General features: G+C 40.9%; 1 protein-coding gene across 1 annotated transcript; it reads right to left on the reverse strand.

Moving 5' to 3' along the window:
• Positions 1–979: 979 nt before the first annotated feature.
• Positions 980–25,201, reverse strand: clcn1b (chloride channel, voltage-sensitive 1b). The gene is made up of 23 exons (XM_068735384.1): positions 25,064–25,201; positions 15,207–15,426; positions 13,948–14,079; positions 13,687–13,815; positions 13,379–13,512; positions 12,906–12,983; positions 10,523–10,601; positions 8,704–8,829; positions 7,743–7,827; positions 7,486–7,587; positions 6,895–6,979; positions 5,782–5,937; positions 5,569–5,638; positions 5,368–5,478; positions 4,451–4,664; positions 4,214–4,347; positions 3,745–3,926; positions 3,571–3,652; positions 3,393–3,475; positions 3,055–3,099; positions 2,829–2,933; positions 1,721–1,807; positions 980–1,459 (listed from the first exon to the last, which is right to left on the reverse strand). Exons 1-23 carry the CDS (start codon positions 25,112–25,114, stop codon positions 1,016–1,018), a joined length of 2,934 nt encoding a protein of 977 aa, XP_068591485.1. The 5' UTR covers positions 25,115–25,201; the 3' UTR covers positions 980–1,015.
• Between the last annotated feature and the right edge of the window lie 673 nt (positions 25,202–25,874).

Below are 25,874 nucleotides of genomic sequence, written 5' to 3' on the forward strand. Positions count from 1 at the left end.
AGTGTGAGCTAAACAGTAGAAATACAGTGTTCATTGTAAAATTAAATCTACCTGAAATGTGAGCTTGCATGTATTTGATTGGCCACTACAAAGCCTTGCAGGATAACGTTGTGTTGCAGTCACTTAGTTGGGCCAGGTTCCCATTTATGCTGGAGCCCCCTGCGTTGGCTCAATTTAAATAAATCAAAGGGCTGCGATTTTCGTTTCATCTGAACGCAGATACTTGCGAAACTCACATTCCAATCTTCCTCACCTGTACGTTGTAATTAGAGCATTTTAGCAAATGTTAGCATGCTAACACAGTACTTTAATAGTTACACCTTCTTAACACCCATCTGATTTTAGCATTTAGCTCAAAGTTTTTACCGTGACTGTTTTTCTACTAATGGACATTTTTATTGTTGTAGATGATTAAAATAAACTAGTAGACAACTTTAACATTTATTATCTTTAAAAATTACAGATTGATAATAATGATTTGAGTATTTACCATACAGAAAATATCTGATAAATGTAAATGTTATAATTTAAAATCAACCTTAATCAGTAAACTTTAAATGCATGATCTCTTTGACCTCTAGGTCAAAGTAATTAAGTCTTCATCAATATATTATTTCATTAACATACAATTCATTGCTGTCAGTTAACGTTTGATTAAAGGTACTTAATGAAATTAACAGACACTGAAATATGACATAGAGCTACAATCAACATTTCCAAGATATGTATGGACATTGAACATTCGTGATATGTGCGACTGAACATGTTTGTCCGTCAGCAGTTCAAAAGACACAGGAAGCCACCTGAGATTTTGAGAGTGAAATTGTAAGAGTAGAAAAAAAAAATCCCGTACTACAAGTTTCAGGAGCTTTATGTGCACTAGCTCGTCCTGCTCTCTGAAAGCTGAATGTCTGAGGGTCTGCAGGTGAGCCTGACTCCTCCACCCAGACAGCAGCTCTGTCTCTGGGGGAAAAGGAGTGAAATGAAAGGAAAAGTCTTTTCTCTTAAACCCAGTCTATATGGGCTCATCTGACTCCTCGCTCTCCCGGTCCTCCTGCAGGGAGGATAATGTGAGGACAGGGCTGGTGGGTGACACAGGTGAGGCAGGAGGTGAAGGTGAGGTAGGGGAGGAAGTAGAAGGGGATGCCGGCTCCTGTGAATCCCCGTCAGCTCCTCTTGTGTGGACAGAGCTGCTGGGGGAGGAGGGAGCCGTGTCACACCCGGGAGCTCCCCTGGAAGACGACGCCTTTCCTCTGGAATCCTCGTTGGACTCCTTCCTCCCCAGCTCCCCCTCCCTCCTGCTCCCCTCCCCCCACAGGTCTTTGTCCCGAGTGGGGGAGGAAGGGGTGGATGAGGGAGGCTGGTGCTTCTTGGTTTTCCTGCTGGCATCTCTGAAGCTGGCCAGAGGGGGACGAAGCCTCACCCCACTGCGAGTTGAGCCCTCTATAGCTTTCTGTAACTGTTAGAGAGAAGAGAGATTGAAACACATATAGCAAAGCAACATGTGTTGAAGTGATCGTTAAAGCGAACATCCGGGGAGATGAGTTGAAGGCGGTTAATGAAATAACCGCATGAATCAGAGCGTAAAGCATAATGCACCCTGTGACAGAACAACTGCCCACAACATGAGATCATTACAGTTCGCTGTCATGCCGCATTACAGGATCAAACCAAGAGAGGCGACAAAAACATGCACATAAAGAAAAAAATGTGACTTTACCTCTTTCAGTGCCACGACACCCACCAGCTTTCCGATACTGGTGACATAGGCATGACTGAGGCCCAGCAGAGAGAACAGAGTGTGTGTCTGAGTAATGAGGGAGAGGAGGACATGATCCAGTTAGTGTTTAATGTTTTGCAGTGTGACAGTGTTCTGTTTGCATGGCTGCACTGTTCATTGTAAACAATTTGTCCCGCAAGTTAAAAAGGAAATAGATACAGAAATATAGCATGAAACAAAGCATAAAATTCAAGATTCAAAGCTTTATGGTCGTATGGAAATAAACAAAAACAAAAAAACTCCAGCAATTTAGTATCCCACCTCCATAAATTGGATGATTCACAGGAGGCAGAATTTTAAAAATGGTCAAACTCGATGCAGCAGAGGCTGAGACATCTTGACTTTTACTGTCTATGGAACAAGCTCCAGAATCCCTGGATCCTACATTTGCCAAGATGCTAATCTTTCATAAAGACTATGCACAAATATCAATATTTTGTATCGATCCGACAGTGACTCAAATAGCTAGATTGGGTATACGATACCATTATTTTCATTAATAACAATACAGTACTTTATATCTATTTATTTATTTGTTATATTTTGTTTTACAAAGTTAGGAAAGCAATGTTTAATTTAAGCCTGATGGTGCCTTATAGAAGAATGATCCTGGTCTTTTGTACACAGTGAGGCTTACAGCTTATTAATTAAACACTGGTATTGCTAGTCGGATTGATGAGAGGATTGAGACCACTCTCATGCCTGTATACTTAATATGAAACTACAGTCAGAAGAAAGTTATCTTAGCATACAGTCTTGAAATGGGAAACCTCTAGGTTGACTCCATCCAAAGGTACCAAAATCCACCTATCAGCACCATTATATATATATATATATATATATATATATATATATATATATATATATATATATATATATATATATAAGTACAAAAACAGAGTATTTCCGAAAATGTCAAACTATTTATTTAAAATATGCTGCTTTGAAATATGAAATGGTAATTGTCCGTGATATGTAATTGCATTATCCGTGTCTGTACATGATTTTGACATGTAAAACCATGTCACCCAGGTGTTGCTGTGGTCACCTTGTGGAGAGAAGTCCTTTCCACCAGTTGAAACGGGGAGGGGTCTATACGTATCTGCTCCATATCGATTGGTTTATCCAGCTCTTCCTCTTCCCAGGCTTTGATCTGCATCAGCCAATCACAAAAGAGATGGACTAAGAGTATACAGAGTTTCTAATTATTGATTTGGATGGTTTGGTTTTCTCATTGTTGGCTGTGTGCATGGTGAGTCATTAAGGTACAGTACCTCCTCTGGGGACATGGTGTCCGTCAGTGGAGGGGACGTCGTCTCCTGAGTAAAGAGGTGGGGAAAGAAAGAGGGCAGTCAGTTTGAAAAGCTACACATATGAAGATAAAATGGCCCCTGGTAGTTTCATGGCATCACCCAATGCACAACATGTCAACTCCTTTATGTATGCATCACGTCATGCCCCTCCCATCACATCAGCCAGGTTGGCTCCAGGAGCCATGTTGGACTGATAACCCCATCTGATCCGTCGCTGCCAACTCGACAGCAGATCAGTGATGCGCCGTTCCTTTGAGCTTCAGGGGTCAAAAATAGTGAGTATGTGAGGTTGATTTTACCTGAGTTTCCATCTGGCCTGACAAAGATGTGGAGGAGAAGAGTCTCTGAAGGGCCCTGCTGACAGATGGCAGCTTGCGCTTGTCTGAGGATACGGTATGGCAACACAAGTCAGACAAGAGAGCAAGCGACATTTGATGGGCGGACTGGTTTTCATGTGCAGTGGAACTGCCATGTTACCTGAACCTGTGTGGTTGGTGGAGGGCTCCTGAGGTCTGGCGGATGGGATGGGCCCATTACATTCTTCCTGTACTGGAGCAGTCTGCAGACACAACATGGTTGGTAAATACATATTTTAGTTTTTTTAAAGCTAAAGTACTTCTTGTGAGTTAATTTATGGTTTGTTTTTTGCACCTTGTCTGTGCTCTCCTCTCCCCCCTCCTCGTCTACAAAGGTGAAGGACTCCCAGCTGACTTTAGAGCCCTGGCCTGGTGAGCTCTGACCTCTTTCAAAGACTCGCCTCTCTGGTGAGAGCCACCAGTCAAAGACGGCTTGAAGCTCCGTCCTCTCGATGGAGCCCAGAAGAATCATGGATTCTGCAGAGAGAAGTGTTACAGGAGTAGTTCAACATTTTGGGAAATACACTTATTTGCTTTCTTGTTGGAAGTTAGATGAGAAGATTGATACTATTCTGATGTCTGTAAGCTCAATAAGACGCTGCAGCCAGCAGGGTTTAGCTCTCTATCAGCAGTGATTGCTGATAGAGAGTGGTATTGAAAAATAAGTACATTTCCCAAAATATAAAACTTTTTCTTTCACACTAAGCATCTATAGCACAAGATAGAAGCATTAAGGCCCAGTATGATGATATAAGTCACTCTACCTTTAGAGTCGACCAGGGGGATAGTTTTCAGAGATGTGGTCTCTAGTAGATGGTTCAGTTCCCGATAGGTGGATTGAGAAGACAGGAACTTAACTTTGCGCACCATGATGTCCTCCACAAAGATGTTATACTTGCTGGGGATGCAGAGATACTACAATAAATACCTTTTGTCCGACAGTGACAGCTGCATGGAAGAAATAAACATCCAAAGAACTTTTCTCGCAGTTTTAGCTTTACCTGATGTGTCCGAGGGCCAGCTCAGGCAGGTAGGGCAGCTTCTTCACCTGGATGATGGAGTCGTAGAGAGAAGGCTGCAGACCCTGAGCCACCATGTTTGCTAGGATGACAGCCACCATCATCGGCAGGATGTGAGAGATTTGACCGGTCAGCTCAAAGCAGATTACTGCAGTGGAAACCGTGTGTGTGACGGCTCCCGTCATCGCTGCCGCACCTGGAGCAAAGGACAGGATATTTGATAGTCATTCCTCTATTATCATTCCTCCATCCGATTCCCCTGTAACTGTACCTGGACACATTCACTTTGGCCTTGAATTGTCTTATAATATGGTAAAATAAGAATTGTAAAGAGAGAGTTTAACAATGTTGGGAGTCCTTGGTAGGCAAAAATCAAAGCGTAAAGTAGTAAAAATATCTATCTAATATACATCTATATCTGTCACATCCATCTGTTTTCCAACCTGCTTATCCTGTAGAGGGTTGGGGTGACTGGAACCTGTCCCAGCACATATTTGGCAAAAAGCTTCAATAATGTACACATAATAGCCTTCATTTAAGGTGAAATCCATTCACTTGTGCAGTGAAACACAGAGAGCAGGGTTACAACAGTGAGTTAGACATTTCAATGACTTTAAAGGTTTCATTTGTGAAAATTAAAATGTTTTTAGGTAAGATTACAAAAGTCACATTAAAAATGTAGACAATTTAGAGGCCTCATTTTGACCAAATATGTTACAAAGTCTAATGAAAATGGTAAAACTGTTTCTAAACTGCTGCTACATCCACATTTTTTAACTGAAAGAAAACAATCTTTCAAGTCAGTAGTTCACAAAATGTTGTCAAATCTTAGTCTTCTTTAAGTCTCTTCTATAAGTCCTATGTGATCCTGAGCACGGCACTAAGGTTAGTAGACTGACCAATGACGGCGTAACCTCCCGGCAGGATGCGGTAGACTATCCCATCAAACAGGATTCCATTTGGGAAAAGAGTGGCCATGATCTCCCCCACGAGGCGGCCGAAAGCAGCTCCTTGAGGAGAGAGATAAGACACGCTAGTAAAAACAAATTGAACTGAAACTCAGCAGGAGACACTGCGCACGAATTACGAAATCCTCTTACCTAATATGAACACTGGCATAAAGGCACCGGAGGGGATGGGCATCGTGGTGGAAAGTGCTGACATCCAGAACTGTAACACAAATACCAGATCAAGGATGGCTCAAGACCAGTCCCAGAGGTCTCACATACATTTATATATATATATATATATATATATATATATGTATGTTTGAATGCAACACAAGTTCTGTACACAGCAAGCGGGTGAGATACCTTCATGACGCAGAAGAGGAGGAGGATGACAAAGACGCTGACATGAGGATGAATCCATGCAGAGGAGCGACCCAGGCCGGGCGGAGCAGAAGATCCTGAGATTTTGGTCCAGGTGAAATTATCAAACAGGGAGTTGATACACTCTCTGGGCATCAACTGCCAGATGGGACAGACACACAGAAACAAAACTTTATCGAAACTGAAAAAAAGGCAATGTTTAACCATTAATTTGGTCAATTCAATATGAAAAACTCAAACTGAGCTTCTTGTAATTGAGTAGTTATTCAGACTTCTGTCAGGCTACGTTTTGTCAATCATGGATTCCAAGAAAGAGATGAAAGATTGGAAATTTTCTATTTGAACTGATTTTGGTTGGATTAAAAATCAAGTTTTTAAAATTGAGAAATTAACTTCAGTGGTATGTAAATGTCATCATTGCTTTAAGTTTTTCAATAGTGCTTAAAAATCCCAATAAGTTATTAAAAGAGTACTCCACTCATTTTGCATCGAACTCTACTACATTCTTAGACCCATGATAGACAATCAAAACTTAAATTGATGCAACTGCCAGAGACATCATGTTTATTATTTCATGCAGTCTTCTTCTTTGTCAAACCCTGTTGACTACATTACCCACAATGCAAATCGACTGAAAACAGTTTGGTCAGAGATTCAGGTGTGTCATGCTACACTATCGGTTAATGTAGCCTCGAGCCGCTAGCTTTAAGCAGAGATGAGGACTTCTTTCCTCCACACAGTTTATTTGAAAATGTTCAGTCTTCAGTTTCCAGCCCCAATCAAGTTACTTCACTTGAGGCAATTCATCAGGCTTCTTGCAGCTCCCTGTGGAGCCACAAAAGTCTTTATACAACTTGGTTCACACATGCAGTAATACCCCCCAAGACCTGTAAACAGACTTTGATGTGTAAAATCGGTGGAGTTCCCCTTTAAGTTGCTCATCAAATTCCCATCATTACGGCCTTTCTTTGCTTCTAGCGAAACATAAGAAAACCACACAATCTAGACCCCACTGACCATCTTCTTCAAAATCATGAATATTAATGAACACACATCAAAAAGAAGTCAGAGAGTGTGAGATTGAGTCAGTCTAACCTCTCCAGCCATAAACTGTCCAAATCCAGGTGGAAACGTTAAGGTGGCGATGATCAGTGTCACTGCACCTGGATAGATCAATCGACTGGGTATGCGCACACGCACACGCACACGCGCACACGCACACGCACACACGCGCCGCGCACACACACACACACACACACACACACACACACACACACACACACACACACACACACACAGTCATTAACAGGAATGTATTCTTAGACAACAACAACATGGCAAGATAAGTGATGCTTGCAACAGAAATGACTCAGTACGAGTGTGTAGCACCACTGATTGTATGGCTCTCCTGGCGCTGCTGCTCGCCTCTTTCTAATGGTGGAGACTAATGTTCCCTGACTGTTGAGTCTCGGAGGATAAGTGAATCTCCACATTGACTGAATAACTGGCTGAAAGGTTGTTAAGGCTTTGCTGCTATCCTGGCCAGTGTTGTGAGACTGATGAGTTCAGAGAGAGCTGAGATACATTAAGAGGAATAGGATTTGAATGCGCAAGTGGTTTGAGTTCATGGGAACATGGCCCTGTGTGTGTGTATACAGTATGTGTGTGTGTGTGTTGTGATCTTACTGTCTGGTTAGGAAGCGCGTGAGCGCTGTTGGTCTCCTCATGAAGAGGACCACCTGTCTGTTCAGGTAGACGAAGAACGCCCCCAGGAAGCCACACGAGATCCTAAAACATGACAAAAAAAACTTTTACATACTGCTCCTCCAGCACAACAACCATGTATGGGCACAAAATGTACTGAGGAGAATACATGACCATTTCTATATCTATTTAAAAAGTGGAGACGCACAGTATCATTGCACACACACATTTGTATTCACCCTATTATTGCAAATGCAGGCAGCTCCTGCAGGTCAAAGGGGAAATCCATCCGGAAGTTAGTTTTGAAGAGAGCTGTGATTGTGACTGAGATAAAAAGAAATGTTCATTTATCAGCACAAGATCAAATTAAAGTCAGAACATAAAAATATGGTGTGAAGAGGAAAAAATACTTTTAGGAATTTAAACCTGCATAACTTATGCAGTCTGGGGGCAGCAGATAAAAGCTGTAAGCACAACATTGACATTTTTATCACCATTTAATTAGATATGTTGAACTTATTGGCAAACAGTTTCTTATTTACACATCCGACAAAGCAACACAAAGCAACATTATCGTCATGTTCATGTCCACCTGATGAATATAAGTCCTCTCTTTGCTTCTCTACCACCTCCTGAGGGAAATATCTCTTTAGCGTCTAAATGATCCACTATTTCACCAGCTATTAGCGAACCTCGTCTGTCTGTTTAGTCCTGAGCAGGTAGCGTACACTGATTTTTCACAGTTGAGAGCTTACAATATTTTGAAAAGGAATTGCAATAATCTAAAAGATTTCCTCCACCAATCTCTGCTTGAAAGTCGTTTGGGAAGATGAATATTAGATGATTGTCTGGTTGAGTGAGAGTTGTGAATTTGTTTGAATATACAGTAAAATAGAAAACAGTCTTCTAAACTGTAAGAAGTTGACATAATAAAGTAATAAAAGCAGAGAATAGGGTGCAGGGGTTTAGATGCAAATATTTAACTCTGTAGTGCTGGTGGATTGTGAATAAACCGTAGGTGATGACGTGAAACATTTCTGGTTTATCTAAAGAGGCAAATATTACTTAGCTGTCATATTCAGCTACTTTCCATAAAATGCCAGCTCAGCAGTCTTTTACAGCAGTGTGTGTATGTAAAGTGTGTGTGTGTGTGTGTGTGTGTGTGTGTGTGTGTGTGTGTGTGTGTGCTCTGCTTCTTACCAGCATCCTTGTTCCAGACAGAGAGCACCCTGAATATGAAGGCGCTGAATGTGGCGGCAAAATATCCCCGCCAGTAATTCCTCACCGCAAAGTAGGTAGACGTGACCTCAATACTGAACAACACCCCTGGTGTTGTTGAGGGGAGAGAGAGAGAGAGAGAGAGAGAGAGAGACAGAGAGAGAAAGAAAGAGAAGGGAGGACGGACAGAGGGAGAGGAGGGATTAAAAGAGGAGAGGGAAATGAGGATGGATATGTGAGAAACGAGAGAAACGAGAGAAACAGGGAAGGGTAGGACAGCGAGAGACAGAGAGAGAGAGAGAGACAGAAATTAGTTAAATAAGCAAAATGAGTCCAGAAACACTTGAAGCTGAGGGTGTAATTATACACAACGGGAGAACCACAGGGAGTGAAAACACACTGTAACAGAACCAAACGCACACACACACACACACATACACATCAGGCATACACATAAAGAAACACATACACGCACACACACGCACACGCACACACACACACACACACACACACACACACACACACACACACACACACACACACACATCAGTCATACACATACACATCAGGCATACACACAAAGAAACACATACACGCGCACGCACGCACACACACACACACACACACACACACACACACACACACACACACACACACACACACACACACACACATCAGGCATACACACAAAGAAACACATACACACTTAAGCAGGCATAATCACCATGTAAAGCCATAAAATAAACATCAGAAACTTTAATGTAAAACAGCTAAACAGAAAACAAGCATGGAGGTCAATGAGGTCAATGGTATTTTTTCTATGGTGATTGAAAAGTAGGTTGACAACGCTTTTTGGCTTAAGCACATATATTACAAGATGTTTGTTGATGTTGACCTATCAATCCTCACATTTATTGTATTGTATATATTGTGCATTTTCCGTACTTAATATTTTTATTTTACTGTGTAACTTTGTTTGCTGCTGCTACAAACAAATTTCCCCCTGGGAATAAATAAAGTATCCATCTATCCATCCATCTATTTAACACGAAGGAACTAGAGAATTTTTGGCACTACTAATTTAAAACATTACTTAAAAGAACATTATAAAAAATTTCCTACAATTAATACATTTTCTGTCTTTGTTTGTGAATGTATTCCACTAGAATTGTCCGATAATAGAAATGAAATACATCTGTAACTAATTATTATAAGCTGCTCAGCCTAGGGTTGGTTATTGTCCTGTAAGTTATTGTTCTGTGGTTTAAAACAAACTTTTATTTTTTAAATTTTCAGGGGAAGTTACATTTCTCTTTTACAGAGCTAGGTGGATAAATAGGCTGGGCCAATATACTGATTATATGACTTATTTTGGACATAATGGTATCAGTGTAAATGTCAGCCAATAAGTGACAAGAAATACCAAATATTTGTTTGATGTCATTTAAAAACCGTCAATAGAGAACTGACAAATTTTCAGCTGTAGAATGAAATATTTCAAAAATCTTTTGTCTATGCTATGCGTTTATGTAAATAAATGATTAAAAGCTGCTATATCATTATGCATTGTATTTGTCTTAGGACACGCAGCTGTACAAGATCTTTAATAAAATACTGACACAAATAATGTACATTCCAAACCAAAAAAAAAATCTTAGCAAAGAATAAGTAAACAAGTTTCGACACCCTGTGCCACTGACTCATTTCAGCTTGGTCTCAAAAAGTACAGTCTCAGTACAGTATCCAGTACAAGGGGATGTTTGGTGAAGTGGTTTTCATTGTATGAGGCAGTGTACAGTACCTCCAAGTGGAGTGCCGAAACAGCATCCCACCCCCACGGCACAGCCAACAGTCAGAATATCTGTGTAACCATAAGGGTTCTACTGACACAGAAAACAGAGAGGGAGAGGGAAAAAACAAGAGGGAAATAAAGAGTTGAGAGAGACAATGAGCGATGAAAGGCGTGAGATGATGAAGGGCAATGAGAGCGTAGAGAGAAAGACAGCAGAGTGATTTGGAGATAGAGAGAATAAAAGATCAAGGTGGAGACGACAGGACGGGGAACCACGGGGGGAGTGGGGTGGGGGGGAATTGACAGAAAGGAAGCAAAATGGAATAAAGTGAATAAATATTGTTCACTGGAGTGTGATTTTAAAAAAATTATAAAGACGAGGAAAAAAAAAAAGCACATCAAGAGAATGTAAAGCAGTAATGCACACGCCAAAAAGAGAAATCAAGACTGAGAAGAAGCAATTAAGCAATCAGGAAACAAAGCAAGTGGTCACATCAACCTTTGAGACAAATCCCTGCAACTGATTGCAAACCAAAAATTAATGGTAGGGGACATTCAATTTCCATTGATTATTTATGACCTTGATTTATGATGTTCTGTGTAACTTTCTAAAATCACAATTTGAGTACAAGAGTATCTTTTATGATCTGTGTTTGCAGAATATGTATTTATATTTTATTATTTACCAGAAAGAGTTTGGGATTCAGAAAAGGCCTGATAGAAGAAATTAATGTATAATTCAAAGCTCATGTGTTGCTGCGAACTTGTCTGCAATAAATATACATTCACAAACATTCAATTCACTTTGAATTCACCTGGATAATAATTTGACATTTTGGGCATCTTCTCATCTAACTCTCAGGAGGTAAGCAAATAAGTGGATTTCCCAAAATGTTGAACTCTTCCTTTCAGGTAGACATTACTGTAGACATCAGCTACATATTGACAGGTAGATCTTATGAATTGTATTCATAACTTAATAATGCAGGGCACTGGTCTGAGGTCAAATTTAACTTCCACGTTTGTGATCCTGATGTTATTTCAGGAGGACAAAGTGGACTGGAGACCTGTGCCTAAGTAGGTTTAAGATGGGGGTGGGGGGTGGGACTTGCCTCCCACGGGGGCAGCAAAACAGGTGGCCACTCCCACGGCACTCGCACACACCAACAGGTCCTGGTTATGGGTGCCACTCTGGGGTTAAGGGTCACAGACGAGCAGGGATGAATGAGAAAGCAGGGGGGACGTGGAGATAGAGAGAGCAAGGGAAGAGGGAGACAGGGATATGGGACTGTTAATACACATGCCAGACATTACCATCACACTATTAATACAGTGAGACGCAAACACAGACGAGGTGCGAGGGGGCGAGCCAAAACACAGACACAAGAGAAACGGGGGGGGGGGGGGGGGGGGACAACAGCCACAGGGTTCCCACTTTCTCTTCAACATCAAATTCAAGGACCTTTTAATGAACTGCAAGGACAAGTGAAGATTGTAGAGGCCTCGTTTATATAAAAAATAATAATGGTGGAGTCATTTAAAAAAGTGGAACAGAAGAGCTATGTATAATATTTCCACGGTCATCCTATAATTTTCAAAACAATAGTCTGCAGCCATGCTAGCGGCTCTGTGATAGTGATGTGCAAGTCATGAGAACAACTCAACTCTTTTTACTGACTCAGGAGTCAACAAGTCCTCATCTCCAATAACTTGTTCACTTACAACTCTCCCCTCCTACCTGCTGCTACACTAGTCCTGCTGTGAGAAAAGCAATCACAATACTCGCTCTCCCTGACCTGAGCTGAAGGTCCAACTCTGGCTGCTTCCATCACAGTCATTAAACATTCTTGAATTTGAACTTGTCCCTTTTTAGTAGTATATTACTGATCAATCATGAAATCAGATAGTCTGAGTCAGAGTCGGTTTAAGTTAATTAATGGTCCAGTGTGTGTTGGTCAGATGGTCTCGTTTGTTACTGCTGGAGTTCGCTGTCGACTTTCTTTAGTGAGTGATTCATACAAACCTGAGTCAGTAAAAAGAGTCGAACCTCCCACCTCTACTCTGTGAGGCTGTTCATTGGCACATTTGTGCTTTGAACTAAATGCTATCAGCATGCTCAGAATGAATATCCATCCAACAGTTGTTGAGATATCTCAAACGACTAACAGACTTCATCAACCCTTGAGCCTGGTCACTGACTAAAAATCAAAACAAATGCTTTTCTCAAATCTTAAAATTAAAATTTGAAGTGCCAGTGGGAACCCTGTAATTACATCAAAAGACATCAACAAAGCAAGTTATGATGGAAAAACTACATTTCAAGTGCACTTGGTCAGCAAGAAGAAGAGACTTGTGGGTAATGTAGTCTGTTTTGGTCAGGGCCTCAGCTTACCTCATAGACTCCAGAGAAGATGGACATGAATCGACTCAACACTGCGGCACAGATACTGGCGATGTGGACGAATGGACCCTGAGGGTGACACGCAATGACACAGATGAGTGACACGTAATGTTACATACACAGACACTGACTATTGTCTGTAAAACAAGGAGTCTAAACTGGGACATGTATCAGAACAGATAAATCCCTGTATAATTGCTGGATGTGACAGTTAACCTGCTACTGTAACGGGGAAAATTAATGTGCTCCTTTGCAGAGAAATAATTTGCTTCAATCCCGTGAGAGGAGGGAGGAGGAAAAACATGACAGAAGATGATTTATTACACTCCAAGCTTGGATAAAAGAGCAGATAGAGCGATGCAGAAAGAAAAACAGAGATGAAGGGGGATAATGATAGTGATGCTGGATCAATGAATGATGATAGATACAGAGAAAAACAGATATAAAAAGGGGGAGTTGGTTACCTCTTTGCCCACTGGCATCCCACTGCCTAAGCCAGCAGTCAGCCCGACGACTTTAGCTACGAAGGCTTTGAGGGTCAGATACTCCTTCAGCACTACACCTCTCAGGATGGTTTTAAGCTCAGGAATGCCAGAACCTGTAAAAACGACAAAGAAAGATGGAGAAGTAGAATAAAAAATGGTGGGAGCAGTAAAAAAAGAAAGAGTGCCACTATCCTACAAAAAGGAAAACAGAAAAAAGGAGATGCAGAGAGGAAATAAACAGGTGCTGGAGGAGGATGAGAGAGGCTGGCAGGTGATGGAGAGCTTACCGATGGCCTGTGGGGAAACCAGGTGACAAAAGAGCGAGGCGAACATGACAAGGATCATGGGATAGGTAACCCAGGCGAGGTACTGGAGTGGCACATTGCCCTTTAGCTCCCCATGCATCCACTTATAAGCTGAAAGACAGAAACACAACAGAGACAGAAAGAGAAAACACAGGAGTACAAATGGAATAATTACAGACAAGGTGTTGTGTTATTAAACTGCAGATTTGACAGGAATCATCTTTATGGCTTTGGCCTATGTACCTTGCAGGCTCTTGGCACTGGTGTAGTCCATACTCCAGCTGACCAGAGCCATAGTCAGTCCTAGAAGAACCAGAAATATCCAGTCCTCCCCCATCTTGGTCACTATGTACCGCCGCACACGAGCAAAACAATCTGGGACAAAGAGATCAAATTAATGATTTACCACAGATCCATTAATCTTGATTGATGATTCAATTAATGACAATTAGTTATCATAACACTGGGAATCATTCAGGGTGATTATGGCTACAGTGATGATGCGATAGCTCATCATAACATGTAATGTCAACACAGAGTGAACTCAATGGTTTTGTGTTTTTTTTGGCATTTACAAATGCATGTGTATGCATTCTCTGGAAAATGTTTTCTTCAAAGTAAAACACATACATAAGAACTTAAAACACAAAAGTCACATAAAGTGGAAGTGAAAATCAAATTGCTTCCTTCTGAAATGTAATTGGCTAGCAGTCTAAACTGGCATGAAGAAATTACTTACGTAAAATACAAGTACCTTAAATTTGTACTTAAGTACAGTACATATTACATTCCAACACGGGCTGAGGTCATGTCCACTGTTTCTGTTTCTACTCTCTCTGCAATCAAAATGCATGCTGGGGAAGCAGACTTTAGTTTTAGACGCATTCAAACTTTTAGGCTGAAAAATACAGGGATGCATTTTAAGCATTTAATATTTTTCTAGAAGAAATGTAATCCTAAAGGATAGAGAAAGTTTTAAAACAGCATTTAGACCTTCATGTTGGGGAATGAAATGTACAGAAAATATAATTGAACATTTGAATGATGAATACAATATGGAAAATCCAAATAACACGTTTTATAGAATTAGTTTTTTTTAAAGTATGGGTGGGGTATATTGAGGGATTCAAAGTCCTGACTAAGTCCAACTGCCTCATGATCTGTGTGGCAGCCTAATTAAACTGTAAAAGTGCATCATATTTTATGAGCTCAAGTAAAATCATAATGTGCAAAGTAACCAGTAACTGCAGCTGTCAGATAGACGCTGCTCTCTCTAGAATATAGTCTAATAAAAGATTACAGTTTCACAAAGAAGAAAAACTGATGTTAAGGGCCAGTACCTCAAAATATTAATAAAAAACATTTTGCTAAGTTCAGTCTGTTTCCTGGTTACCACATGAGGTGTCATAGCCATGGAAACTATCGCCAGAGTTTGCCTCTTTACAGAAATTTGTTTGTAAAGCGTGTGTGTTTGAACAGAATAACTCCTTCCTGATGGTCACCTTGGCATTTTGAGTAGGGACGAGGCTTCTTGGTGAAAGAGGCGTGGCTGTGATACGACTCCAGGGACACAGGGTGATGCTGATGAAGATGCCGCCGGCCGTGCCCTGTTCGGCCGGTGGTGTTGTCCCCCGCCTGTCTCCTGCATTGTCTCTCTGTCAGCAGACGGGCAGCCTCCCGTCGGGCAAAGTTTCCCAGCTGCTCCCTGTACTCCCCGTACAGCTGAAACCGGGACACACACACACACACACACACACACACACACACACACACACACACACACACTCACTATATGACGCAAAAAGCACCAATAAAAGATTTGCAGATATAAGAGAGGAGGGTTAGAAAGAAAAAAAAAAGAGTGAGGAGAAGGAGAAATACCTCTGAAAACTGAGACTTGGGAGAAGGATAAAACTAGATCCAGTGTGAAGAGTCTTGAGATAACGAGAAAGAGATGGGGAATGTGTGGCGTGTGTGTAAGGGATACACATCAACCTGAATACCCTGGCAGACAGAAATAGACAAAACGGGCATAGAGATCGGAAAAACCCCTCCCTGAGAGGAGGCAGGGGCTGGAGAGGAGCCAGAGGAAGAGCCCCTGGAAGAGAGGACATTCCACATCTTCCCCTACGCTTTACACCCCCCCCCCCCCAAACACACACACACACACACACACACACACGCACACTCAGAAAACATGACACTTCGTAATCCAGTGAGTGGGATCAGTTTTCACCGCAAACCACAGAAGCAGTAAAATACTGCAGGTCCAGGTGTAGCTACGATGTGCAACTGAAACCTATAGATCCCATGCATCCCACCACACAGCCAAGCAAGAAGCTAAATCATAAGGGGGACTAGCTGCCACACATTACTGTCTCATGTTCACACAGGAAAGGAGAGCTGACACATCCAAGCAGGAGGCCCAGGACCAGAGGACCAAAACGAAAGCTTAGCTAGCTGCCCATAATTGCATCCAGCAATAATAAAATAAAGGTGCAGCAAAAATCAACAATCTCATCTGAATTGAAAATATTCACATGATTTCAGAGCGACACAGTCAAGTTGCTGCAACCCTTCTTTTGTTGAGATTTTCTGCACAAAAGCTGCTTTACACAAGCTTTACACAAGCTGTAACTTGTGTAAACACACGAATCACTACAACCACATGACATAGTAGTTTATAATTATTACACCACATAGCAGGTGTCCAGCTGTTACACTGGTAAAGGCTCTTGAAAATATTTGATGTCCCTAAATTGTCAAAGTTATTTAGACCTCATTAAATACTACAAACCACAAACTGTTATTCAGAACAATAAAGGCACTGCTTACAGCGCATGGCCTGAGCTAACAGGCGTGGGAAAGTTTAGATCACAGCAGTAAAGCATTTAAAGTCAGTTAAGGATCATTTTTTTGCCCTAATGTTTTTAACACCAGCACTTTGTTATTCCTTACAAATTAAATTAATCATTTGCAAAAAACAGGCACAGAGAGGGTTATATGCAAACAATACTGTATAATAATATATTAAAGTTTCAATCTCTTATTATGATTGCTTTATACAATGCTGGAGCCATTTAAATCTGCTGAAAAGCAACAGACCCCACGCATATAATTAGAATTTGAGCCATGACTCAAATTAAACATAACAAGTTGTGGAGTGTCATGCTGTGTTTTAAGCAAATTAAATGAAATGCGCGACAAATTATGATCAAGACAGACTGCACTTTTCAACTGCGAGTTAAAAGTTACAAAACATTATTTATCCAGGAATGAAGTTAAATGTTGTCGGGTCCACACAATTTGGATAGAATCCTATTTGAGTAAACTTTATAGAAATGTAACAATACATTTAATATACTGTCTACCCTTTAGTGGTTAGTATTCTTATAATATACATATATTCCGCTCTAATGTGAGAGGTGCAAACAACCCATTAACGCTACAACTTTGAAAAGAGAAGTCAGTTAACACGTGTAAACAGATCCACTAACGGAGCTTGTGATTAAAGAGAAATGACAGAACACTGGACTGTGTCATTAACTCAGTAAGAGAATAACAAAAATCACCGTCCACCATCTGAGCAGTTGAAGCCTTTGGTCTTCAGGTCTTTACCTGTATCTCATCAGTTGTCTTTAGCATGATGTGGTAGCAGCTCTGCTCCTGTTCTGTCTGCTGGGCTACACTGCAGACTACCTCAGCACCACCAGTCTACCCATTAACACCAAAGCACTAATCCATCAACATCATCAAACAGGCGCTGGCACCAGGCACCTTCAAAACCAGGGACAGGAACAACAGGAACCTGTGCACTGCTTCGATTTGTTACTTAAACATTTTACTTCAAATGCTGCATCCTGCCACAACAAAACAGACTACCACAAGGTTATAGTCAAATTATAGCTAATGTCATTTCAACAAACTATATTCTCTATTCAACTGCTGAAGAGCAGCATCTCATGTGTTGTTTTAGATGTACATTTTGCTCTTTACTTGCATCAGTTTTAAATCAAATTGTCAGTACTTGTATATATCTGGCGAGAGCATTGTTTATAGCATTTAGTTTGAATTGTCTTTATTTGATTTTATAATAAATATGTCTTTGTAAGTCAATACACATTAGCTAACTAACAAACGTAGAATAAAATGATAAATTACAAAAAATATTCACAAAATGCTTACCATTACTCTCATTAGTCATGTTTGTAGTGCATTAATTAAGTATATGTGTGTGTGTGTGTGTATATATATATATATATATATATATATATACACACACACACACACACACACACACACATACTTAATTAATGCACTACAAACATGACTAATTAATTAAATGTGTGATGATTTGCTTAATATTAACAGCCAGCTAACCCTTAATCATTTATGTCATAATATCAAGAAAATATGCCAAAGATTTACTAACTCCAGTTTCTAAAATGTGAGGGTTTATTTTTTTCTTTTGAACTGCTGGTTAGACGAAACAAGCAAAACTAAGCTGCGGCCCTGATGTGTTGCCACTGAATTGTCAAAAAAGGAAATAAATCTGAAAGCGGGAGACAAAAACAGACAAATGGCCGACAGCGTGAGAGAGACATTGAAAGCTGTGATTCATTCCCGTCAGGGGACTTTTCTGCCTCCATCTCTCAACCTTGTTTACATTTATGTCACCTTGTAACCTTGTGCATCCAGTGACATCAGTAACCAATATTTCCCACCACCTTTTGCATATCGTTGAACATCGTTGCTGCCGCTGTTTGACTCTTCGTTGTGGAATGACCTTCCCACTCAAGAGTCAAGTCCAACAGAGGATACATCACACTCTCCCTTCTCCTCTTCCTCCTCTAGTCACACTAATCTACTCTCAGCAAGATTCCCACTTCCTCCCCCCGTGGCTCTTCTTATTTTCCTGCACTTTTTTTGTCTCTATGGACACATGAAAGTATTCAGGAGTTACTGTACAGCTCTGACACCCCTCATTATTAGTTTCTTTGTGCTCTACTGTAAGAGCTCACGTTTTAATGTTGTTCTGACTGCAAGTCTCTCGGGATGAAGAAAATGGAGAAATGTAAACCATTTCTAACAGAGGCTTTGTTAGGAACACAAAGCCTGCGTTAGATTATGCTTGTGGCGCTGTCGAGAGCTTTGAATTCATTCATGGATCTGCCCTTCATGAGCTGGTTTTAACAAGGTGATGCTACTGTAAAACACAAGTAATTCAAGAGGAACTTCAAGTGTAAACAAAAACAGAGCGGGGCTTGCAGAGAGGGAGGGATGGGGTGGGGGGGGAGCTTCAGTTAGTGAGAGCTGCTAATAGATGCCGAGGTTGAAGGGCAGTGTGACATTGAGAGTTAATTAAAAAATATAATAGCACATTCCTGCGTCCCTCATGAGAGAGTCTGTACTGCATATTCATAAATATCTGTGTGTGTTGGTGCAGGTTCTTAAGCATGCTAAGTTTGTATTTGTGTGTTTATGAGTGAGCTAAATGAATGTTTGTGAGTGGTTTTGTGTGTGTGTGTGTGTGTGTGTGTGTGTGTGTGTGTGTGGTGAGGCCTTACAACAATATAACCCTGTTCCATAACACAAGGTTAATGATAAAATCTGACCTGCTCACTGACAGATAGATCAGGAGATTAGAGACACACACACACACACACACACACACACACACACACACACACTGGCACACGCACACACACACGCGCAAACCCACCGACCCTCCCTCCCTCCCTCCCCCACAACACACACTCCACAATCACATGTCTCCATATGCATAGACTAATTAACCAGCACAATAACATTTCCACGGCTCATCCAAACCCTGTACAAGCTGTCATGTTCTAATTGCAGCATGTTGGCGAGGCCAAATGAGAAAAATAAACCAAACTGCTAAATGTGTTATGTATGAGCCCACAGTTCATATTTACACCAAGTAATCAAGGGAAAAAACAACAACTGTGGAGGTCCTTTTACCCCTGTTTACATGTAATAAGTAATGACACAACAGGAAATTTAAAATTTAAAGTCAGTAAAACAAATAAGAGACAGTACAAAAGTGTTTCTTCTACCTCTTATCTAATTCATGAATGCATCCGTCCTTGCAAAAGACTTTACAACTTTAGGTAAAAAAAATTCATCAACATTCAAGATAATAAACCTTACCAGAAATTGATCAACATTCAGAACCGTTTCAAAAGTATTGATCCGCTCCCTCATCTTTTCAGCCGTTCCTCCTGCAAGTTGCTGCTCACTTTCTGGTGCGTCCTTAATATACTGTAATACCCTCTCTGGATATCTTTGTCTTACATCTGACATTTCCTGTCTTTGCCAGAGTGATGGACACAGACTGTACCTGCTACCTGCCTCAGTACAGTATGGAGGCCAGTGACTGACAGGTATGGCCAGTGCAGCGCGCACACACACACATTCAGAGAGAGTGGAGAAAGCAGTAGAGGTTAATACAAACACTTGAGGCTTGACAATACATTTTCAGCAGCTTTTAATTTAGAGGGGTATATTCTCAGTCAGGCGGCCGGTCCAGCAGATTCTTTCAGCCGGATCATAAATGATACCAGGCAGGAAGGACACGAGCTTAAGGTATGAAAATAATACCTGCTGACTGAGTGGAGCCCTTAACATTATTAACATTGTGTGGGATAGGGTGGATAAAGCTGCACTGTACTATCAGTACCTTTAACATAGATGGCATGCTTTACTAAAGGGGACAAACATGTTGTTGGCAGTGATTGCTCAAACTTGGTTATTAAAGAGGGAAGATACTTTATAGTTGAACGATACATTTCACTATGAAAGACAACAATATGTTCATCATTAAATTGACTTGATACGGTGCATAAAAAAACAATTTTTAGGCCGTAAACTACGAAAAATATGGTCCAAAATACATGAAAATGCAGTTTAGAAAACATTTATATACCAAAACAGAGACCAATATTGACTTACTTTGGATAAGCGGTATCAGCTGGTAATATCGGCTCTATTTTTAACCGTTATTAAGTCAACTTCTCCAACTGTGGGACCTAAAATGGGTCACTGACTGTTCTGTTGTGAAGCAGCAGTTCTCAAATGGTTTCTGGGTCTTTGGGGACCAGACTGCTGCCGGTTTTCTGTCTCACCGGGAAGCTGTTTGCATCTTTCTGGCGAAAAATATCAGAGTTCACAGAGTTTAGTAAACTGTAGTGTTTTATTTAACTTTGCGTGTAAAGGAATTGGTCATTTTAATACCTGCAACTACCACTGGCCCGGAACGTGGAGTGCTGCTGTCAGCTTGAAAATCACAGTTATATTTATATTTCAGCGCGTTAAAGGTAAATTGAGTGCAAACATGTCTGACTTTGCCTGCATCTGTACAGGATGTTTTCCTGTCTTCTACCTGATGCATGATGGGATACACTGCTCATACTTATTAATGACCTGAGCAGGTAGAAGACAGATGGATGGAAGCAGCTTTCTGTTTCCTTGCAGCTAGTAAGTGGAACAGACCTGAGAAATGTTCCAAACCTGACTTAAATTAATCCAGTTTTAAAACTTTTCTGCTTCTTATAGCCGTCCTATAACATTAAGGGCCGCTCTGTTCCATTTAAGTGTCCCAGTAAGCAAAGCCTGTGAGCCAACATGCACACCACCAGAGCCATGAAACCTGCAGACCAAAGTGGAATGCAGCAATCATCATGTTATTAATTACACATGTGCTCTCCCTGCTATTACATGACAAAATGGCTGCTGTAAAAAAAGGTCCATTAGGCGGTCAGCTCCAGCCCAATACCACCAGGGCACTTCCAATATTATCAGTTTTTAATTATTGCATTATTCTTTTTGGGCTCTAACATTATACAAAAATGTTACAAATTGAATACATTGTATTAGCTGAATTAAAGATTTAATGCCCTGTTCAATCTCAATTAAATTTTAGTAAATAATTTGCAGTTCAATTTGTTGGCTAGAAACAGATTTAGGAGCCAGAAAAACACAAAGGCCACAACTAACTAATTGCACTTTCTTGTGTTCTGGGTGACGTTTCTCAAAAGTTCTTAAGGCAAATAAAATCTTCTTCCAAATGTAAATGGATGTCTTAATATCACTCTAGCCTTGAGATGCTTTCAGGGAATGAAAGCTTGATTTATATTCAGTATATTGTTTTGTTTGTTTCTCCAATTGCACACATCTGTAAGAGTACAAATGCACATTAGAAATCAGATTTTTCTTTCCTTCGATGCCACAAACAGATTTTCTTGTACTTTCTCCTCCGCCTCACCTACGACTGAACTCTTGTGTGCAGCCTTTCACCTTTTCTCTCTCACTCTTCCCCCTGAAACTTTCCCTCTCACCACCCCGTGTCCCCATCCATCCAACCCCCACCCCTGAGGTGAAACCTTACTCGTGGATAAATTTAGCAGCAGAGTGACCCAATGTCCACTGACACACCTCTCCCTCTCTCACGCTGTTTGTCTCTCTCAGCCCATCTCTCCCAGGAGGCCCGACGTTCAGCCGGATGGAGCGCTTCAACCTTTACACAACAACAACGGCACCTTATTGACACCGTTTCACAACGGTAACATGCCGAATCAACTTTTAACTACTGATGTGACTCTACAAATAGTTTAATTATTACATTAGAGCCACCGCTGTAATTGAAAAGACACATCAAGTGACCGGGATATCATATGAAATTTAATGGCTTAATCGTCTACATCCCAGTCATTCCAGTCTGCGAGACATTTGGCAGGTGAACATTATCCCGTTTAGTAGCCTGTAACATTTGAGACTTATGAGATCTATTTCACTGCTGTTGACATTCTCACAGATTGAGACCCATCGCCTCACATAACCTCATTTTTAGACACATCCTTTATTAATTTATCCTTAATTGTAACAAGCAGAATATCAAAGCAAACACACACGCAGTATGATGACACACACACACAGCTATGTGTTCTCACCCCCCCGGTGGAGTGTGTCTGTCAGTGTGGCACAAGTCAACAGAGAGTGCTTCCTCTTTGTTAAGGTCAAGGGTGGACAACAGCTGTGTCACTTGGAAGTAATTAACACAACTTTATAAATCCAGCAAGCAATCATTTTGTTCTTTGCAGGTCAAAATACGTCTTGGTTAAAGCTGGGCTAACATCTTGTTACGTATTTTTCTTTAACAAGTTTGTAATTTCCAGATTTAAAAAAATAAACAATTTGAAGAAGTTTCCTGGAAAGGACTGTGCAATTAGATAATACGGGAGAACATGTTGAATTCTCACACACTGTCAACACCAAGATTGTTACAAATGAGTCAAAGTTAGAAGCTAGACAAAAGTTGTTGCTCGTCTGTACTAGGTGTGAGGTTAGATAACATAAACATTTTACTAAATAAAGGGAAATTAGAGGCAGCGTTAAATTGGTAGACTTCAAATTTCATGATTACAATTACCGGTGTAACCGTCTCTCAATTTTGGCTAAATGAGATTACAAAACGGCGACTAGTCCACCTTTCCAGTCTCTTTGTGTTTTTATAGCCTAACGTTAGCTTTTTAATGCTGCTGATTGCATTCACGCTTAAATAAAATCATTGTAAGTATCATAAAATTGTGTTTGCCACAGAGCTTAATTTCTGCAATTATCTAAAATCCAAATGTAACTTTATGTTGAGGGAACCAGTGAGGCACTAACCTCTGAGGTTGGCAAACAACAAACACGTCATCCCTGCTGCAGATTTTCTATTTTCTCTATAATTAGTAAGAATGTACATGGCTCTTTCCTGGAGACGATCTAGAAAATTATAAGGAAATAAGCATTAAGTGTTTTTTCTTATCCTAACTTTGTCTTTCTTTTCATTTAAGCATTGATACAACCACATGTAGTTCCTGTCTCAAGCAGGTCCTTTTGAACTGAAACTGTTATTTAAATGCAATGCAGTTATATGCAACTTAAAAATATTCAAAACAACCCAGTTTTAAACCCCACACATATACTGGGAACACTGAAAACACAGACGTCTATTGTAACTTCACAGTACCAGTGAGCATCTGTGAAGATTTAGCATCTGAAAATATACTCAGCCATATCCTGCTTCTAATCAATAAATAAATCATATTAACATGATCTATTAACAGCTCTACACATAATCTCTTCCAATTCTTCAAGGCTCTAATTTCCAAACTCTCTCTCTCTCTCACACTCACACACACACACACACACACACACACACACACACACACACACACTCACACACACACACACACACACCTGAGAGATGTGACTTCTCAGTGCGAAATGAAGTCTGTAGATAGATTAATTGGGATTTCTTATTTATATCTGACTTAATGGCCGCTGAGGGGCTTCACAGGAGAATTAGATGTTTGCTTTGGGCAATCGTCCATCGTCTCATAGGAGAAGGAAAACAGGAGCAACACTTTGTCAGGCTGCTCCAACACATAAAAACACACTCCAGCTGCTCTAATCTCAGATGATCCTGTATCCGTCATTCTCTCGACTTATATTTCACATTCAACTGCAGAAAATGACCTTTAAAAACAACACCACAATGCTTCAAAACAATTGTTGAAAAAGATTTGATGCTGCGAGTCATTTATGTCCAGAGACCAGGTGTGGTTGAATGAAAAAAAGTCAATGGCAGACATGATGCTCCTGGGAGGAATGACCATGATTCTGGGCGAGCCTTTAAGCAGATGAACCGGAGGATATGGTGACATGACTTCATCTGAACATGTACATCTAATCTGTCTGCTCAGGTTTCCTCTATATAAGTATTTATACCCACCAACACATGAAAACAGCAATGACTTTCTCAGGCTGCAGCTTAAGGAGGCATACAGATAGAAGAAGATAGACGCAGTCACAGAAGAAAATATATAATCTGGGCAATGCAAAAAAATCTAAATGAATATTAGAATCTGTTCCGTTTATCGCCTTCACTCAGTGTTTCGTAGCGTGGGAGGTAAAAACCAGCAGAGACTGTGAATGTGTTTGAGGACTGTACCAATAAAGTTGACATTGATTTGCATAAACCTTGCTCAAGAAGTAAAGAAAACATAGGAAGAGTAAACTAGAATCAGGAGAAGTCTATGCACCGTAGAAGAGAAGCATAAAAGAGGAAACGGAGCACTGCTGGTGGATGAGAAAGGATTATTGAAGAGGTAGGGTGAAATAATCAGAGGAAGTGAGTGAGGAACAGGAAAGGATGGCTGGAAAGGACTAAGTGACAGGTGGGTAGATGGAGAGATGACAGAAGCAGGTGGAGGGGGATGAAACAAGGAGAAAGCAAAAGACATTTTAAAAGACAGAAGGCAGACAGGTAAAAGAAGATCAGGTAAAGACCTACCAGGGTCTGTTGGTATCTCAGAGCCTTTCTTTGCGACGCATCTGCAGCCATTGACACGCTGTCACTGATCCAAAAATAACCTTGCTGGACACCCCAGCATTTCCAATGGCGTGGGCAACACCATACAAACACACACACACTTTCTCGCTCTTATATACACTGTATATATGTGCACACTTTACACCAGTTCAAATAAACACAAACATCTTCTAAAAGTGCCTCATTCTCCTTTAAACTCATTCTCAAACATACTCGTTACATAGCAAAAGTCGAAAAAAAAAAGGTAGATGAAGTCCTTCCCGAACGCGTTCTTCTCCTCACCAGATGATCCAGAGGCTGCAAGCCATCCAGCTCCACTGCAGACCTGACCGACGCTCGGACAGAAATCAGAGCAAAGCCATCTGATGAGGCAGTGAAGGACGCAGCGCTTTCCTTTATTAGAACTGCAGACACCTAATAAACACAAACACAACTTGTTGCCCTTAGCAAGCAGCAACCTCTCTGCCAGCCGGCCATTAGGTGTGTGTGTGTGTGTGTGTGTGTGTGTTTGGATGGACTGTTCTTGTTTGGACAGGGGTGGTGGGGGTTGGAAGGGCACCCCCCATAGGGCTGCCCCTGCAACGTGAGCAGGAAAGTGCACACGACACCCCTGTGACAGCTCACACCTAATCAGCCAATGATGCAAGACAATCCCCCTCCTTCGGGAAAAAAATAAAAAAATAACCCCGAATGTGCCCTCTCACTGTAAAATACCCCCCCCAAAAAAATGCTTGAAGAACCCAATGTGGAGCTCGGTAAAGTGATCTCCATA

Source organism: Cebidichthys violaceus, unplaced genomic scaffold (assembly GCF_023349555.1).
Source record: "Cebidichthys violaceus isolate CVI_PGR_0920_01 unplaced genomic scaffold, fCebVio1.0.p SCAF_7, whole genome shotgun sequence".
In the NCBI taxonomy this organism is placed as follows: domain Eukaryota; kingdom Metazoa; phylum Chordata; class Actinopteri; order Perciformes; family Stichaeidae; genus Cebidichthys; species Cebidichthys violaceus.

Coding starts and splice junctions, on each gene's coding strand:
- clcn1b (XM_068735384.1), bottom strand. CDS start 25,114: ATGGCTGCAGATGCGTCGCAAAGAAAGGCTCTGAGATACCAACAGACC. Junction 13,816..13,947: donor CAGTGCCAAGAGCCTGCAAG/GTACATAGGCCA, acceptor TCTGTCTTTCAG/CTTATAAGTGGATGCATGGG. Junction 7,588..7,742: donor CCTGCATTTGCAATAATAGG/GTGAATACAAAT, acceptor GTCATGTTTTAG/GATCTCGTGTGGCTTCCTGG.